Source organism: Hibiscus syriacus, unplaced genomic scaffold (genome assembly GCF_006381635.1).
Source record: "Hibiscus syriacus cultivar Baekdansim isolate YM2019G1 unplaced genomic scaffold, ASM638163v2 tig00112249_pilon, whole genome shotgun sequence".
Lineage (NCBI taxonomy): Eukaryota > Viridiplantae > Streptophyta > Magnoliopsida > Malvales > Malvaceae > Hibiscus > Hibiscus syriacus.
Window position 1 is genome coordinate 770,396 of NW_024063281.1, and position 19,376 is coordinate 789,771.

At 36.3% G+C, this 19,376-nt stretch overlaps 2 protein-coding genes across 2 annotated transcripts; both read right to left on the reverse strand.

Annotated features, from left to right (window-relative positions):
* Positions 1-301: 301 nt before the first annotated feature.
* LOC120176576 (protein ACCELERATED CELL DEATH 6-like) lies at positions 302-15,812 on the reverse strand. The gene is made up of 5 exons (XM_039182985.1): positions 15,231-15,812; positions 14,341-15,142; positions 11,325-11,884; positions 519-542; positions 302-424 (listed from the first exon to the last, which is right to left on the reverse strand). Exons 1-5 carry the CDS (start codon positions 15,810-15,812, stop codon positions 302-304), a joined length of 2,091 nt encoding a protein of 696 aa, XP_039038916.1.
* Positions 15,813-17,808: 1,996 nt separating this feature from the next.
* On the reverse strand, positions 17,809-19,046 carry LOC120176577 (ankyrin repeat-containing protein BDA1-like). Its single transcript, XM_039182987.1, has 3 exons — positions 18,750-19,046; positions 18,464-18,664; positions 17,809-18,384 (listed from the first exon to the last, which is right to left on the reverse strand). The coding sequence occupies exons 1-3, from the start codon at positions 19,044-19,046 to the stop codon at positions 17,986-17,988; spliced, it is 897 nt and encodes a 298-aa protein (XP_039038918.1). The 3' UTR covers positions 17,809-17,985.
* Positions 19,047-19,376: the final 330 nt, after the last annotated feature.

The following is a 19,376-nucleotide window of genomic DNA, read 5'->3' on the forward strand; positions in this document are numbered from 1 at the left end:
AGTGACCTTTCTTTCCATAGTTATAGCACTTTAAATTATTCTTGCTTCTCGACTTTGATCTACCATGTTTGTGACTGCTGCTTTGGCCACGTTCTGTTGATCTCCCTCTCATCGTTGTCAATGTTTCTACTTATTGCAGATTTAATTGTTTGTCTTCCTTGTTCTTGCATCAATTTTCTTCTTGTAGAATAGCAACATCAACGTCATCGAAGACTAGACTAGTGACATTACTATTTGTCAAGTTGATGATTAGTTGATCATACGAATAAGGTAGACTTTGAAGTAGAAGTTCAGTACGTTCTTATTCTCCTCTTGTACTTTTGGTGGAAATGTGCAGCCAATTTGGAAATGTGCAACCAATTTGGAATTTCAACAGATTCTTGGCTTGCCTATCTGCTTTGCAGTTTAATAGCAGTTTCACCATATGTTTTATTATAAAAATTGTACAATTAATTAATCATGTATATGAAATAAAAAAGAGTCAATGTATCTTAATCATGAAAGTAGATGAGTCGAACCTCGAGTTGATTATTTCTAGAAGCCTATATAGCACAAGGACGGCATACCAGTCCCATTTCAAGTACCCAATATGTCCCTGGCACGGGGATAATATGGGGTCGTACCAGGGATATGCCACGGTGGTAGGATACAGTTGAAAAAACTCGGGGACGGTCGATCGGGATCTGGGGACATTTCGGGGATAGTATGTGACTATCACATGCATCCCCGGTCAGGAATACTCAACGAGGCCGACAGCTATAGGTCATCGGAAAGCTGTGTTCTTAGAGTTTTGGATTCCGAGGCGTCGCCGACTTTGTCACTGGAGATGGGACTAGGAAAAGGGAGTGTTTTATCTTAAGGGTTGTTTGACAAGGTTAGTGTAGAAAGTGGGAGAGATTTGGTTAGTAATAAAAAGGGTAGTTCGAGAAGAGATTGATGGTAGAAGCAGGATCCTAGAGTTGGGTCTAAGTCGGGGCGAGTTAAAGACTATGTAATGGAATGGATTGAGAATGAGATTAAAAAGGAAAGACCCAAAAATGAGTGGTTTGCTTCTCCAAGCTCAGTTATTAACATTAATGATTGCAAGATTTTGAGTTCGAGTGTTGAGCAGAAGAAGGAAAAGATTTGATGTGATCCAATTCAACATCATGGATATTCCACCCTTACAAGGGGAGAGACTTTCTAAGTTTACACATATATATGCTTATTTCAAATATTTTAATATAGTTATGTTCATCTACATATACTATATCTATAGTTATTATGATGATAACTTATCCATTAATATGTGAGATATAAGTTATCATAATATATTATAGTTCACATACTTATATTATACATTATATAAGTTTATATATACTTTGTTTATTTCTTTATGTTATACAAGTACGCACATTCGGCCAATACTTGGGAGCTACATTGAAGCTAAATGGAGCATGAAAAAGCAAAGATACTGACATGGAAACGATTAGGAGAGCATAAGGAGCAAATTGGTGAAAAGTTGTTTTGAGGACGTGAGCTCATAGCTGGATTGAGCTAAAGATTTGAGCTACAAGATGACCTCATTTCAGCTGGGGAGCTGAACCATCATCATCACCACTTAGGACACTTCAAATATGTCCTAAGTCAAAATTTGTGAAATCGTACCTTTTCGCGAATAGTTGCCAACTAAAGAGGTACCTTTTCACAAGGAGCTGTCATAATGTTCACCATGCTGCAAGTCACCTATAGGCAGCTCACCTTTAGCTCATTCACACCATAAGTAGCTCAAACATTAAGGGACACCTTTCTCAAACATTGTGATCTTTCATGAATGATGCTACCCATGAAGATGCCTTTACATCCAAAAGCATACTGATGAAGACATTGTAATCATTGTAGGTTTAAATCACCAAAGAACATGATATAAAGCTCCATGCCTATTCGACCACACACATGCCATGCACATGAGAGCTTTTGGCGCCAACATGAGAAGACACAACATCATTCAGCCAAGGGAGATGTTTCCTCATCATTGTCGAATCATTAAGCCCCTTCATGAAGGGTTAGCCGAACCATCACAAGCCCAAAGGACTTAATCATTCATTTAAAGCATTATGTATCTTCCTAAAGTCATGTATCTAGCCGAAAAATTATGTAACCATTTGGCCAAGCCCTCTCATTTCCTATAGATAGAGTGGCTTGCCATCATTTGTACTTATCTCATCTCTTATATAAAATATACTCTTGTGAGTTATTTCTCTTCAAAGTTCTTTGTGAACTTTATCGATTAAACAAGTATAGTTCCTATACTTGTGGCGTCATTCCTTCTATCTTGATTCCTAAATTCCTAGATTGATATCTAGTGGGTTGAAGACATTATCACCACCCCTCAAGCAAGTTTGTGAAGAATTATGCTTCATAGCATAGTTTCCTCTTTGGCATGTTTGAGATACAACATCACCACCATTGCCATTTCATCATCAACATCATCCATCTCTTCCATCAATTCCGCACCATCTCTATCCTTTCTTTATTTCATTTCATTCTTATTCTTTCATTTCATTACTTATATTATTATTCCCTTTATTAAGTCCATCATTAATCATATTTCCTTTCTTATTTTGTGCAGCCCAAGCTTATAAATTCAAGGACATCAATACTTGTCAATCCTAGATCGGGACACAATAAGGCTATCTACATCTCTCCATCAAAGCGTGTAGATCAGCCTTACATCAAGCGGTAATCAGAGCATAGTTGGATTGACAACAAAAGTGTCATTGGCAAAAAGAAGTTCAAAAGAGGAAAAGACTCCTTCAACAAAATTGGAGTGCAAAAAGAAAAGAAAAGACAAAACGAAGAAAATCAGAAAAGAAGAAAAGAAAAGTCAAAAAAAAAGCAAGCCAATGAAAGTGCTCTATCATTGCAAAGTACATCAAAGTGGTCATCTACACTGAGAGAATATAACCTTATTGTTTCTTGAGAAAGGTTGCAGTAAGTGTTGTTTCTTGAATTGTAAGTCACCTCTTCCTTTTCTATCCTTTCATTTTCCTTGTCTTTAACCATTTCTTTCTTTTAATACCTTTAAATCCTTTCTTTTACCTTTTCCATTTCTTCTATTCTTTCTACCCTAACCTATTTGCAGCCGACACACACAAGGAAGAAATTAACTTGTTATAATCTTGAGTAAGTTCCTCAAAGGACTTAGCAAGATGAATTTGAGTGGAAAAGGCTATTGAGAGAGTGAGATAAGAAGGATAATTTTTAAAAGCCATAATTATATTCTCGAGAGTAAACACGAGTGTTGAGTGGAGTGATCTTATCTTTTCTTTGGAGTGAATTTGTGAGACTTTGTGAGTGTGCTGGTAAGGTTTATTTTGTTTTATTTACTAACCATGTCTCAAAGTCCTAAAGGAAATGCAGGTCAACCCAATTTGCAAATGCAAGCACTGATTGGAGAAATGATGAGAATATTTCGAACAGAATTTGATGCTCTCTATGAGAATCTAGACCAAAGACAAGATCAACCTCAAACCAGAAACAATGATACTCCTCGGAGGCAACAACCTCTTCTAGAAGATGATGTCCCAAATCCTTATGATGAAGAAGAACCAACATTGATACAAGGACCCAGGCGTGCCAATGTTGATGATAACATGAGCAACATAAAAATCAAGATTCCTCAATTTCAAGGAGAAACTGATCTGGAAGCATATCTTGAATGGGAAAGCAAGGTGGAACATGTTTTCAGTTGCCATAACTATTCTGAACTCAAGAAAGTAAGATTGGCAGCCATGGAGTTTGTTGATTATGCTTTGATATGGTGGGATCAACTTACTATTACTCGGAGGAGGAATGAAGAGAGACCAATTTCAACATGGCTCGAAATGAAAGGTATCACGCATAAACATTTCATTCCTACTCATTATCATCGTGACATGTTTCAAAAATTACAGAACCTAAAGTAAGGCCAAAGGAGTGTAGAGGATTACTATAAGGAAATGGAAGTGGCAATGATCCGAGTCAATATTGAGGAGGATCGTGAAGTAACCATAGCTCGATTTCTTGTCAGACTTAATCTCGAGATTGCCAACACACTAGAGTTGTACCATTACATAGAACTTGATGAAATGGTGCAAATGGCTATGAAAATAGAGAGGTAACTACGAAGAAGATCTCGCACTACCATGCCTTCGAGATGGAGTCCTAACAATTTGAAGAAGTATACTTCTACTCCTATAAAATAGGTCGAATCCTCAAATGCTTCCCAACTCAGCAAGGATAATCGAGGAAACGAGATCCCTGAATGATCAAGAGACATATGTTACTTTAAATGTCTTGGGAGGGGAATGTATCCACACAATGTCCCAACCAAAACACCATGCTACTACTTGGAAATGGAGAGATTGAATCTGACCATGAAGAAGAAGAAGCGCCACCACCACCAACAGAAGTTGAGGAAGAAGCCGAAATTGGTGCTCCGGTGGAAGGTGAAGCCCTAGTGGTCAAAAGAAGTCTAAGTGCTCAAGTGGTAGAAGACAATGCACAACGGGAAACCATCTTTCATACACACTACCATGTGAATGAAAAGGTGTGTTTCATGATCATAGACGGTGGAAGTTGTACCAACGTGGCAAGTACCATTATGGTGGAGAAATTGGGATTAAAAACGTTGAAGCATCCAAGTCCCTACAAATTACAATGGTTAAATGAACGAGGAGAACTTAATGTCAAAAAACAGTTGATGGTTCCTTTCTCCATTGGTAAGTACAAGGATGAGGTTATGTGCGATGTTGTTCCTATGCATGGTAGTTATTTACTCCTTGGAAGACCATGTCAATATGATAGAAGGACCATTCATGATTGTTTTACCAATCAGTATTCATTCAACCATGGAGGGAAGAAGATCATCCTAACACCCTTGACGCCTAAACAAGTCCAAATTGATCAAATCAAGATGAAACAAAGTGTTGAGGACATGAGGAAAGGAAAATCGAAGTTAATAGAGGAAGAAACCAGCCCAAAAAAAAGTGCTTGTACATCTAAGTGCTTGTCACAAAGATATAGTTATTTTAAATATTTTAATATAGTTATTTTCATCTACATATACTATATCTATAGTTATTATGATGATAACTTATCCATTAATATATGAGATATAAGTTATCATAATATATTATAGTTCACATATTTATATTATACATTATATAAGTTTATATATACTTAGTTTATTTCTTTATGTTATACATGTAGGCACATTCGGCCAACACTTGGGAGCTACATTGGAGCATGCAAAAGCAAGGATACTTACATGGAAACGATTAGGAGAGCATAAGGAGCAAATTGGTGAAAAGTTGTTTTGAGGTCGTGAGCTCATATCTGGATTGAGTTGAGGATTTGAGCTACAAGATGACCTCATTTCAGCTGGGGAGTTGCACCATCATCATCACCACTTAGGATACTTCAAATATGTCCTAAGTAAAAATTTGTGAAATCGTACCTTTTCGTGAATAGTTGCCAACTCAAGAGGTACCTTTTCACAAGGAGCTGCCATAATGTTCACCATGCTACAAGTCACCTATGGCTAGCTCACCTTTATCTCATTCACACCATAAGTAGCTCAAATATGAAGGGACACCTTTCTCAAACATTATGACCTTTCATGAATGATGTTGCCCATGAAGATGCCTTTACATCCAAGAGCATGCTGATGAAGACATTGTAATCATTGGAGGTTTAAATCACCAAAGAATATGATAAAAAGCTCCATGCCTATTCGGCCACACACATGCCATTAACATGAGAACTTTTGGCGCCAACATGAGAAGACACAACACCATTCGGCCAAGGGAGATGTTTCCTCATCATTTCTAAATCATTAAGCCCCTTCATGAAGGGTTAGCCGAACCATCACAAGCCCAAAGGACTTAATCATTCATTTGAAGCATTATGTATCTTCTTAAAGTCATGTATCTAGCCGAAACATTATGTAACCATTCGGCCAAGCCCTCTCATTTCCTATAAATAGAGTGGCTTGCAATCATTTGTACTTATCTCATCTCTTATATAAAATATACTCTTGTGAGTTATTTCTCTTCAAAGTTCTTTATGAACTTTATCGATTAAACAAGTATAGTTCCTATACTTGTGGCGTCATTCCTTCCATCTTGATTCCTAAATTCCTAGATTGATATCTAGTGGGTTGAAGACACTATCACCACCCCTCAAGTAAGTTTGTGAAGATCGGGATTGTGCTTCATAGCATAGTTTCCTCTTTGGCGTGTTTGAGATACAACATCACCACCATTGCCATTTCATCATCAACATCATCCATCTCTTCCATCAATTCTGCAGCCATCTTTATCCTTTCTTTATTTCATTTCATTCTTATTCTTTCATTTCATTACTTATATTATTATTCCCTTTATTAAGTCCATCATTAATCATATTTTCTTTCTTATTTTGTGCAACCCAAGCTTATAAATTCAAGGACATCAATACTTGTCAATCCTATATCGGGACACAATAAGGCTATCTACATCTCTCCATCAAAGCGTGTAGACCAGCCTTACATCAAGATTCGAAAGAAAAAGAGGAATAAGAAGTCGAGAGAATGGTGGAAAGAAGAATTTTGTGAAGAACTAGCAACAAAGAAGAATAAAAAGAAGAAGAAAAGAGTGCTAAGTTTGAGTAACAATGGAGAACTATGGTGGAAAAGAGATGAAGAAATGGTAGAAAGAAAAAGGAAGAAGAATAGAAAAGGCATCATTGATTGGTGGTTAAATGGATTCTGTAACCCCCACAAACCGATAAGGGTAACCAGATCCGATCCGGGGTGTCACATTTGGGCCACCGGAGCGACCCATTGTAAAAATAGCGGAAAATTTAAAACTTTTTACCAGAACATGTAAACTTATAAAATCATTTGTCACTATTTAAAAATAAAATAGATTTTTGGTCTCGTATATAAAACAAAATACAATTACATGCCCCCTAATCACATGTATCATACTCTGCAAACAGCACCGGAAGAACTTCCTTACTGATGACGATAGTTGTACTGGTATAATTCTTTTAACCTGAAAAGATGAGTAACAGAGTGAGCATTGGAAAGCTCAGTAATACAGAACTACCAGATAATGCTGAAGAACGTGCAGATACAGATAAACATATTTTTCCTTATCGATTCAGACATTTACAGATCTTTATACGGAGCAGAGATTCTACGGATATTTCAGGTAGTAACAAATAATATTCATTTCAGATGGAAATATTTCGGATGTCTAGGTTCAGGAGATCAGAATAGATTTTCTAGTGTGTTCCCAAAAACCATGTAACTTTCAGGTCTTTTTAAAACATATATATATATATATACCCCCATCCCAACACATCATAATGTGTAGGTTCCCCAGAACCATACACCCAACCCAACACATCATATAAAGCCATGAGCACAAAGCCGAGGAACCTGCGGAAATTCTTCCTTCAACAATACCCCCCATTTAAAATATTTCTCCGTCGGTAAACGGAGATATCAAAAATCAAAACATAATTCAGATCAGATATCAGAACAGAATCCAGGTTAGGAATCAGAACATATTTCAGATCAGATGTCAAAACAGAATTCAAATCAGAAATCAGATAAAATATTCATATAAGTAGGGAACACACTAGAGTTTCCAGATATTATTTAGAGATACAGGATAATCTTATCGGGCAGAGAAACGCAAATCTTCAGTTTACCAATAGAATGCCGGAAATTAGAATCAATATTAGAAGAGTTTGTTAACTAACAAAATCATCGGTTATTCAGGATATGATTCATCGGGATCATCTTATTCGTACACTTTTCTGAAGCTCTACGAAATTTGAAGGTATTCAGAATCTTTACAATCTATGACGATTAATCCGATTATTGAACAACTCCAGATGAATAGCTTCCAGAACCAATACTTACCAACTTGTCAATTCATTAACCTTTCAGGGTATTTACTCTTTAATACCAAATATTCTTATCCACAAATCATCATCTGAGTCATCACTGAATAGATCTTAAGGAGACAAACAAATATTCTAATGGTCTTTATTTTATTTCCATGTTTCAATTATACCATGAAATGTTGACGTACTTGATTTGTGGTTCATAATCCATAGGGATGATACATCATATAAGTTCATCCGAGTTTCCAAACTTATTCCAATCTCTTACTTAATCCTCAGTCTTTGAAGTTACATAGTTCATTTAGCAGTCAAGTCCTTCACAATTACTTCAGGGTTTTCCATAGTAATTCGGACTTCTGAATTCTATATACATACTGCACTTCCATTCAATTCAATTTGGTCTTCGTGATTGATTTGTCGAACCAACATCAATTCTTAGTACTGAATGTGATCTAGAGTTGAGTTGAATACTTCCAAAATTTATCATCGAGCCAAACTTGAGAAGACGAACACGTATTCAGGTAATATATATGCCATCCAGGTATTGACATAACTTTAGGGTTGATCTACTCCCTTAAATTATGATACATTACTTTTAAAGGTAGTCCAACACCTATGCTTATTTGGATTCCTTAATTAGTCCAAGACATTTACTTAGTATAGGAAACAAGGTTATTTTGGTAATTTTGGTGTTCAGTTTTATTCCATTTATTTCATAGCTCGAGGATATCAAATCATTCCTGAGCTTGGTGATATTCTTGGGTTATTTCTACTACAAGGGTATTTTGGTCATTTTACAGATTCGGTGTATTTCAATCATTTCTTTCCATTCTGTCTTATTATTTAATTCCAACTTATCATTTATTCCAGACCTTTCAAACAATTCTGACACAAGAACACCCTCGATAATTTATTCTTAACTATGAATTTTCAGGTCACTGTATTCTCAGAAGTTACAAACAGGTTATCATGAATTTTCTGTACAAAGACAGGATTTTAACAATTAAATCCGTACTTAATCGAGTTAAGTACGAATCCTCAAAGTACTTTCTCATTCAGGGTCAACTCAGACTATTTTACCTCTCAAGGGCATTTTTGTAATTTCTTAACCAGATAATTTCGGTATTAACTCTTAACAAAAATAATATAATTTTGAGATCCTATAATTAATTGTTTCCTCGAACCTTCTCTGATCTTGAAATAATTCCCTTAACAAACTTCTAGTATCTTGCATAAACCCTCTTGGGGTTAAAAACCGGTTATCCATAATTTCCAAGTACAACTATCATTTCTTATGCACATCAATATATTTATCATATCAATATGTCTTTTCAGATTTATTAATCCACTTCAGGGACAATTCTTATCATTTTCCAATATAAGGGTAATTTCGTATTTTTACCATACCGAAGTATTATCATAATTTCCCATCCAAGTACCTTTAACATTTAACCTTTGATGATATAAAATATAATTTACAAATCCATGTCTGATTTCTTTATCACTATTCACAAACTTGTAATTTAATTCTAACAATCTTTCAATCTCTTATATTAGTCATTCGATCCGTATTTAGTTATAGAATTTCTACCACATTCATATCGAGTGAATAAATTATTCAACTCCACAAAAGTGACCAACATTATCTTATTCATGCATTTACCAATATCAACATGTTCCATAAAGCATAAAGAGGTAGTAAAGCATTACTTCGATTTCCGTGCAATACTGATCGACCATAAAAATTCCATTCGAACGTCTTTGATCTTCAATTCAACTTCCAATAATTCCTCAGATACATATAAACATAGATTATATCAAAAACGGAGCTTAATTACTATAAACAGATCGAATCGGGTGATAAATCAGTGAAAAATAGCTTACCGGGTTCGAATTTGGCGAAACGGACTTCGGATTCGGATTCAGGATGTCGAAAGCATAAAATATGACTTTTCAGTCAAAATCAAAGTCAATGGGTCTGACCGAAAATTTTGACGTCTTCGGGTTCGAATTTTGAAAAACGGACTGCGGAATCGGATTTGGAACGTCGAAAAATGTCAGGATAGGTATACTCGGTCAAAGTTAAAGGTCGTTTAATGCCCGGTCAAAGCTAGTCAAAGTTTTGGTCAACAGTGGTCAACGTCGGTCAACGGGTCGGGTCAATGGTTCGGGTCGGGTCAACAGGTCGGGTCGGGTCGGGTTGTGACCGATCAAACCGGTCAAAATAGCCCCAAAACCGATCAAACCAATCATTTTTTTTCTTCCCCACGCGCAGCGGCGGCGCGTGGGATCGCGTGAACAATGCTAAATTCTCGAAAAAAATTCCTAAAAATTATTTTAAGCGATTTCGAGATACTTACAAAGCTCGGTTCACATTTTTGAACGGCAGAGAGCTCGATTTCAACAAATCGGAAACTTTGACCGCTTCACCTCCTCACGCGCCGCCATCGATGGAGACCAAGGATGACACCGGCAGACTCGGAACGATGCAACGAACACGATGGTGCGGGAGGTGTCGTAAACGGATGACCCGATCGTCGCGAATCGATGAAAAACCAACTAAAATCGAGTTATTACCGACGATACTTCCGACTGAAATTGACGACGAACGGCGACGATTCACGACGAAAGGTTTGAGAGGTTTTGTTCCTCGGTTGACAACGAACACGATGGTGGTTTCAGCTCGTCGATCGAAGGTCGAACGACAAGTAGATCGGAGTTGAAAGTTGGTTGATCGGGGAGGGAAAACTGAGAAAATCCCAGCTGAACCTGCGCACGGGGTTATAATTCAACATATAAAAAATGGTTAAATCATGGGTTTAGCCACTGAATTTCATGTACTTCTTAAAAAGGTCTGCCAACTTTGAAATCGGTACAATTTAATCCACCGTTTCTTTCAAAATACCAATTAAATCCACCAATTTATAATTTCTTAAATTTAGCCCCTAAATTGGGGTGTTACAGATTCAGTGGTGAATTCAAAATGGGAAGAAGGAATAGCCAAGATTGGGCTAGTGGCGATATACCCAAGAGCGGCGGGATCAATAATACATTGAGTATGAGAGGAACTGTTTGTTATATCGCGCTGGAGTAAGGCGGTGGCGGTTTACTATCGGAGAAATGTGATATTTATAGCTTTGGAGTACTTATTCTAATTTAGAATTTAATATTATTTTAGACTTAATTTATTATTTGAGTATAGAGATTTGATAATTTAATATTATGATTTATTTATGAATTTTATTTTTTAATTTTCTATGAAGTATCAACTTTATTTATTTTTTATATCTATTTATAATTTTAAAATTTTTTATATGCCGTACCATTGTCATCCCATACCCTTTAATTTTAAAAATTGCAGTTTCCCTTCCCCGTATCCGTATCAGTGCAACATAACTAGCAGCTAAGTGCAGCGCGGTGTTGCCATCTTCGTCCTTTCGGTTCACCATTTCTTGATAATAGTCTTTCTTCCTACGCGTTCCTATTAGTACTTGGAGGACGTCTAGTTTTTTGTTTTCCACTGCCATGTGCAAAGCAGTGCGATTTTGATTTGAAACATCTCGGATGCAATCAGGGGAAGCTTCCAAAACTTTTTCCAACAGATCATCACAGTTTCCAAATCTACTAATGTAGTGCAGAGGAGTCTCCCCATTCTTCCCTTTGATTCGAGCAAGACTGGTATCGATTTCCAAGAGACGTACCGCCATCTCCTTATGCCCTTTCTCGACGGCGAGGTGAACGGGACTCAGACCTTGTTGGTTTAGCTTTCTAGCGAAGGATGGCTTTAAGCTCATAATCTCCATCGCAAACCGCGTGCACCCTTCTTCTTCAGCTATGTGTAAAGGCGTCTCGATGAACTCAACCTTGTCGAGACGCCTCAAAACATTTCCGTTTCTGTGGATTAGTGTATATAATTCACTAATATTACCTACACGAGCAGCTGTTCTCAAACTTTCATCCATGCCTGGAGGAAGAATCAACCGACAAGAAGAGAGACAAAAAGATAAAAAGATTTTGGGCTGTATGGTCTGCGTTAAAGCCACCAAGGAAACAATATATTAAGACAAATTAAGTCTATGGTTTTGGTCTTTCGTTTTGCCTTTTAAAGTAAGTAAAAGGAAAAATATATGAAAAAGAACATAGAATCATGACTATAAAAGGAGAGTTTGCTTACCTGTTCAAACAAGCAGAAAGAGATGGAGTTCCAAAATAGTCTCGGTCAAAATATTAAAAAAAAAATCCAAAGTAGTGAAGAACCCTTCCAACTCTTCATGAAGTCTGACATGGTAAACAATTTTTTAAAGAGTTTTAGTTTATTTGAGCATAAATAGTTGATCGGTGGTAGTTAAATCTTTTATTTTTAGTGTTTGGTAAACATCTCTTTGAAAGAGCTGATGGTGCAAAATAAGCTGAAAATGAAACAACGGTTTGGAAGAGCTAATTGCAAAATAAGATGTTAAATGACATATTTGACATTATTATTTCCATAATTTATTTTCAATAAACTTGTGTAGAATGAATTTTATGCAACGTCTAATGATGAATTAGTGAAATTTTATTTTATTACTCTATTTTTTAGTTGTAGATTCTCAAATATATTTTAGTTAAGAAACTATAGCAAAACATAAAAGTAAAAAAAATGTGGTGTTGATATTTTATACAAGGTTAATATTTGTAAATATTAAATTTAAAAATATATTCAAAGTGTTCAAAAATTATTCACTAATTTTCTTAAGGAATTTTTAATTCATTGTTAAAAGCATTTTATATGAATAATTTCACCCCAATAAAGACTAAATCATTATAAAACATATATGTACTTAATAACTAAATGTATCATACCCTTATTTGTTATTATACCCATATAAGTTATCAGCTAAATTTTACCAAACACTTCAATATAAACAATTAATCAAATCAATTTCTCAAATTAGCTAATCAAATCAGTTGGTCAAATAACGTGGTGTTTTTGGCATAAAAATCAATTTTTAGTTCCAAGATAATTCGAATTTCATATTGACGACTTTTCTTAATACTTGCCGAAATTGATATTTTTGTCTCCAATGAACTTGAAAGTCTAATTTCTTGTATGTCTAGAGGGAAAAGTACGTAGGATTAAAAGTAGTAATAGATGAATTTCACATTAATAAATATTTTAATGAAATTATATTTTTTTTCTAATTTCTTGACGAAATCGATGTTTCTTTTTACTTCATTCTAGGAAAATCATTTGATTTTTATTCGTGAAGCATCCTAAGGGAGGTCATCCATGTTTTATCACTAACATTTCCAGTAGGACCGGACATTCTCAAACATTCAGCCATGTCGAAAGGAAAGATAAATCGAATAGACATTCAAATTGCAAGTAAAATAAAACTCATAATTACAAAGAGACTTAAAAGAAAAGATGCTGCATTGATGTTACTATAAATAAATATAAAAGCAGCCACGTCTGGCATCCGCCTGCATCGGGTCAGTTGAAGTTCAATGTGGATGGTTCAGCGTCCAACAAGTTGGCAGGCTGTGGGGGTATTGAGGACAACAGATGGTCACATAGTAGCAATGTTCTTTGGGCCAGAAACTGAGGTAAATTCAGATTATGCGGAGCTCGTAGCAATCAAAATTGCACTAGATAAGTCTATTTGTCATAATAATCTATGTTCGTATAGTAGTAATTGAAAGAGTCTTCTCTATTTCAAGAATTCAATACTCGTGAATCTATTTGATATGATAAATCTCCATTTGGCTATTCATAGTCAATTCTGAATAAGTCTTTCGATTCGGATTTGATCGGTAAGAAAATTTTAACCAAAAATTAGCAATACGTACCTACTGAAAGTAAAATTACTTGATAAGAAGTCAATTTTGAAATAAGGGTACTGGATTTTGAAACTTGAACTGCAATATTAGACTAATCTGATCTCGATTGCTTAGTAACAAATGATTATTATTATTATGATAATTAGTGATTAAAAGGATGATTGTTATACCTGATAGTCACAGGTTCAAACTACATCGACTACATGGTATTTAGGCGTTCATTGTTAGATGGTTGAGAGTTTTTATAACAGATACTAACACTTATAATCACCCCATTTTTTGATCTTTATATGTTCGTAAATCTAAATATCTACTAATATTATACATATGGGAAGTACGGGTGTTTATCGAGGGAGTCGATTGTAAGTTGAGCAGTGCTCGACTCGTGCTCGTTAAAAAATTTTGTTACCTGATTCGAATCGTTGCTCGATAGGCTTGTTACAATTTTGCTGGACTAGTGCTCGTTAAGTAATACAACGCTTTATGCAGAATTGACATACGTTAAGTAATAACCAGTATGCTATGAATGCTGCAGGGTATTTCCAGCCATAGCCACTACTATAACCCCCACTAACTAATAGATTGTAAACTACAACTAACAAGGTTCCTTCCCGAACTCATCGTATAGGATAAGGAATAACAAGAATCCTTGAATTGCACCTACAACTACTCCTCCGGCAAGAATGGAGAGCGAAAACGAAGGGAATATCCAACATCCGACGATCGAAACACTAAGTTTCGACACCTTGTATTTGATGCACATGAACAGCATGAAAACGAAAATGATCGTTGAAAATGTACGTAGAATTATAGCTATTAAGAAGGTTGGAGCTATGGTAGATATCGATTGGTCGAAGCAGAGTGTGAGAAACGCTAGTAGTAATTGAAGTGTATTTCTGATCCCACGGGGGAAAGGTTTAAGCAGGGCGAGTGTTAGGAAGAAGGCCGCGATGAAGACAATGTAGGTTAGACTATAGAACATAAGGAAATAGGATTGATCCATCACTGCTGTCCCTATACTCCCTGGTGATTTCCTTCTTTCGATAAGTTTCGAACCAGGGGAGCTCGAAGAACAGTCGGCCTGCCAAACGCCTCCTGGTGGGCTGAGACTTGTTTGGTAGGTAGCAGTCAGCAGGAGTCCCAGAATTACTAGTAAAGTATTGCGGCCCTGCTCTGATATATTCTCCATATCGTGAAAAATTAGAGATGATGCTTTCGTCGCGTATTTGATTATTTGTTTATCAAACTGATGAGAAAAGTTTGACACTAATGGAATATAGAAACCACGTAGAACAATGACGCTTTCTCTGATATTATGTTGTTCTGCAACCTCCAATGCTGTCAAACCATCCTGATTCTTGGCTTGCCTATCTGCTTTGCAGTTTAATAGCAGCTTCACCATCTGTTTTATTATAAAATGGTGCAATCAATTAATCATGTATATACAAAAGAGTCCATGTATCTTAATCATGAAAGTAGATGAGTCTAACCTTGAGTTGATTATTTCTAGCAGCTAAGTGCAGCGCAGTGTTACCCTCTTCGTCCTTTCGGTTCACCGTTTCTCTGTAATAGTCTTTCTTCCTAAGCGTCCCAATTAGTACTTGGAGGACGTCTAGTCTTTTGTTTTCCACTGCCATGTGCAAAGCAGTGCGATTTTGATTTGAAACATCTCGGATGCAATCAGGGGAAGCTTCCAAAATTTTATCCAACAGATCATCACAGTTTCCAAATCTACTAATGTAGTGCAGAGGAGTCTCCCCATTCTTCCCTTTGATTCGAGCAAGACCGGTATCGATTTCCAAGAGACGTACCGCCATCTCCTTATGCCCTTTCTCGACGGCGAGGTGAACGGGACTCAGACCTTGTTGGTTTAGCTTTCTAGCGAAGGATGGCTTTAAGCTCATAATCTCCATCGCAAACCGCGTGCACCCTTCTTCTGCAGCTATGTGTAAAGGCGTCTCGATGAACTCAACCTTGTCGAGACGCCTCAAAACATTTCCGTTTCTGTGGATTAGTGTATATAATTCACTAATATTACCTACACGAGCAGCTGTTCTCAAACTTTCATCCATGCCTGGAGGAAGAATCAACCGACAAGAAGAGAGACAAAAAGATAAATAGATTTTGGGCTGTATGGTCTGCGTTAAAGCCACCAAGGAAACAATATATTAAGACAAATTAAGTCTATGGTTTTGGTCTTTCGTTTTGCCTTTTAAAGTAAGTAAAAGGAAAAATATATGAAAAAGAACATAGAATCATGACTATAAAAGGAGAGTTTGCTTACCTGTTCAAACAAGCAGAAAGAGATGGAGTTCCAAAATAGTCTCGGTCAAAATATTAAAAAAAAAATCCAAAGTAGTGAAGAACCCTTCCAACTCTTCATGAAGTCTGACATGGTAAACAAAATTTTTAAAGAGTTTTAGTTTATTTGAGCATAAATAGTTGATCGGTGGTAGTTAAATCTTTCATTTTTAGTGTTTGGTAAACATCTCTTTGAAAGAGCTGATGGTGCAAAATAAGCTGAAAATGAAACAACGGTTTGGAAGAGCTAATTGCAAAATAAGATGTTAAATGACATATTTGACATTATTATTTCCATAATTTATTTTCAATAAACTTGTGTAGAATGAATTTTATGCAACGTCTAATGATGAATTAGTGAAATTTTATTTTATTACTCTATTTTTTAGTTGTAGATTCTCAAATATATTTTAGTTAAGAAACTATAGCAAAACATAAAAGTAAAAAAAATGTGGTGTTGATATTTTATACAAGGTTAATATTTGTAAATATTAAATTTAAAAATATATTCAAAGTGTTCAAAAATTATTCACTAATTTTCTTAAGGAATTTTTAATTCATTGTTAAAAGCATTTTATATGAATAATTTCACCCCAATAAAGACTAAATCATTGTAAAACATATATGTACTTAATAACTAAATGTATCATTCCCTTATTTTTTATTTTACTCATATCAGTTATCAGCTAAATTTTACCAAACACTTCAATATAAACAATTAATCAAATCAATTTCTCAAATTAGCTAATCAAATCAGTTGGTCAAATAACGTGGTGTTTTTGGCATAAAAATCAAATTTTAGTTCCAAGATAATTCGAATTTCATATTGACGACTTTTCTTAATACTTGACGAAATTGATATTTTTGTCTCCAATGAACTTGAAAGTCTAATTTCTTGTATGTCTAGAGGGAAAAGTATGTAGGATTAAAAGTAGTAAATAGATGAATTTCACATTAATAAATATTTTAATGAAATGATATTTTTTCTAATTTCTTGACGAAATCAATGTTTCTTTTTACTTCATTCTAAGAAAATCATTTGATTTTTATTCGTGAAGCATCCTAAGGGAGGTCATCCATGTTTTATCACTAACATTTCCAGTAGAACCGGCCATTCTCAAACATTCAGCCATGTCGAAAGGAAAGATAAATCGAATAGACATTCAAATTGCAAGTAAAATAAAACTCATAATTACAAAGAGACTTAAAAGAAAAGATGCTGCATTGATGTACTATAAATACATAAATATAAAATGAACCACATGACTCAAACTGTCATCTTAATTATCTAATTGTTATAACATCGATCGGAACAGATAATCACTTTAGCTTAATCAAAAAGAAAAAAAATGTTACAACATCGAATGCACCGGTTTATGCAGAATCGGCACAGATTAAGGAACAACCAGCATCCTACCAATTCAATAGGGTATGTTAAGCTTCTGTAAGGATCCCTATTAGTCCACCAGCCAATATATGGAGAGTGAAAGAAATCGGGCCTACTAAGTAAACTCTGCCCTAAAACTAAAATGGTTCCTTTCCAAAATTCATCATATAGGAAAATGAATAACAAAAATCCTTTAATTAGGGCAAAACACAATTCTCCAACCGGGTTGGGAACTGGAGGGAAATGACCATCGTAATTGTAAAGAATCGAAGGGAATATCCAACATACTACAATGGAAACACTCAGTTTTGACACCTTATGGGTGATACCCATGAACACCATTAAAATGATAAGGATTATAGAAAATATTGACAACTGTATATGCCGGACCGGTAAGGGCTAGAACAGATATTGATTGATCGAAGGACGTTGCAAGACACGAAAGTAGGAATTGAAGAGCTGTCCTAAAACCTTGGGGAAATGGTTCAAGCAGACCCAGAGTTAGGAAAAAGGTTACGATGAAGACGATATAGGCTGGAATATAGAAATAAAGAAAATTATATGTCCATCATTGATGACCCTGGGAGCTTACGTTCACCGTTTACGGTGGAGCTGACGTATGAAGCATCGTCGCCCTGCCAAATACCACCAGGCGGGCTAAGAGCGGATTGGTAGGTTGCAGTTAGGAGCAGTCCTAAGATTACTAGTAAGGCATTACGGTCATCCCCTGATATATTGTCAATATCGTGAAAAATTAGCGATGATGCTTTTGCAGCGTACTTGACGATTCGTTTGCCCCACTTGTATTTCAAGTTCGAAACTCCCGGAATGAAGTCACGACGCAGAATAGTAATGTTTTCTCTGTTATTACTTCGATGTGCTACATCCAACACCGTCAAACCAGCTTGATTGGTTATATGTTTATCAGCCTTGTATTCTAGTAGCAACCTGAGCATCTGTTTAACACAATAGGTTAACCATAAAATACAAAAATAATCTATGTAATATTTATTGTTAGAATGGGATGATTTGAACCTGAGGTTGATTCTTGGTAGCAGCTATGTGGAGTGCAGTGTTACCGTCTTCGTCCTGTCTGTTCACCACTTCCTGATAATAGTCCTTCTTTCCCAGCGATCGGAGTAGGGCTTTTAGGACGTCCGGCCTGATACTTTCAACTGCGATATACAAAGCAGTGCGATTCTGAACCGTAACATCTCGGATACATTCGGGACTAGCCTGCATAAATCTAACCAACAGACGGTGTTGGTTTTTCAAGTTTACAGAGGTAGTGAAAAGGGGTCTCGCCATTCTTTCCTCTGACACGAACAACATCTTTATCAATTTCCAGGATACGCAGGGCCATCTCTTGTTGCCCCTTTTCGACCGCAGTGTGCATGGGGCTCAAGCCTCGGTGGTTCAGCTTCCTAGCGAAGGATGGCTTCAAGTTCATAATCTCCAGTGCAAACCCAATGCACCCTTTTTCTGCAGCTATGTGTAATGGAGTCTCGATGAACTCGACTTTATCGAACCGCCTCAAAACGTTTCCATCTCTCTCGATTAATTCATACAGTTGGCTAACGTTGCCCGACTCGGCAGCTGTTTTCAGATTTTGATCCATGTGAGCAGGTAAAGAGGAAACTACAAGATGGAATGAAACGGGGACGGCAAAGGAATCCGTTTCAAGTACCCGATACGTCTCCGGGACGGCTGGGGTACATATCGAAGTCGTGCCACGGTGGCAGGGTACAGCTAAAAGAAATCGGGGGCGTTTGATGCTTAACTGGGGACGTTTTGAAGACTATCGCGGCGCTGCAAACGGCGGCGAAGGCAGCGCGGCAGGAGTGATGAACGACAGCTAGAGTTGTAAAAAGGAAAAAAAATTAAAGGAAGAAGAAATAGGAAGCAGCCTCGTGAGGGAGAAAGAAGAGATAACATCACTTAAAGAATG

What these genes read in the sequence shown, in the direction of transcription:
- LOC120176576 (XM_039182985.1), bottom strand. Translation starts at nt 15,812, where the DNA reads ATGGATGAAAGTTTGAGAACAGCTGCTCGTGTAGGTAATATTAGTGAA. An exon ending in CTAGAAATAATCAACTCAAG is followed by an intron (nt 15,143 to 15,230) that starts GTTAGACTCATC and finishes ATAATAAAACAG; the next exon opens with ATGGTGAAGCTGCTATTAAA. An exon ending in TGAGTTCGGGAAGGAACCTT is followed by an intron (nt 11,885 to 14,340) that starts GTTAGTTGTAGT and finishes TTCTTCCTCCAG; the next exon opens with GCATGGATGAAAGTTTGAGA.
- LOC120176577 (XM_039182987.1), bottom strand. Translation starts at nt 19,046, where the DNA reads ATGGATCAAAATCTGAAAACAGCTGCCGAGTCGGGCAACGTTAGCCAA. An exon ending in TTGATAAAGATGTTGTTCGT is followed by an intron (nt 18,665 to 18,749) that starts GTCAGAGGAAAG and finishes AGATTTATGCAG; the next exon opens with GCTAGTCCCGAATGTATCCG. An exon ending in CTACCAAGAATCAACCTCAG is followed by an intron (nt 18,385 to 18,463) that starts GTTCAAATCATC and finishes TGTGTTAAACAG; the next exon opens with ATGCTCAGGTTGCTACTAGA.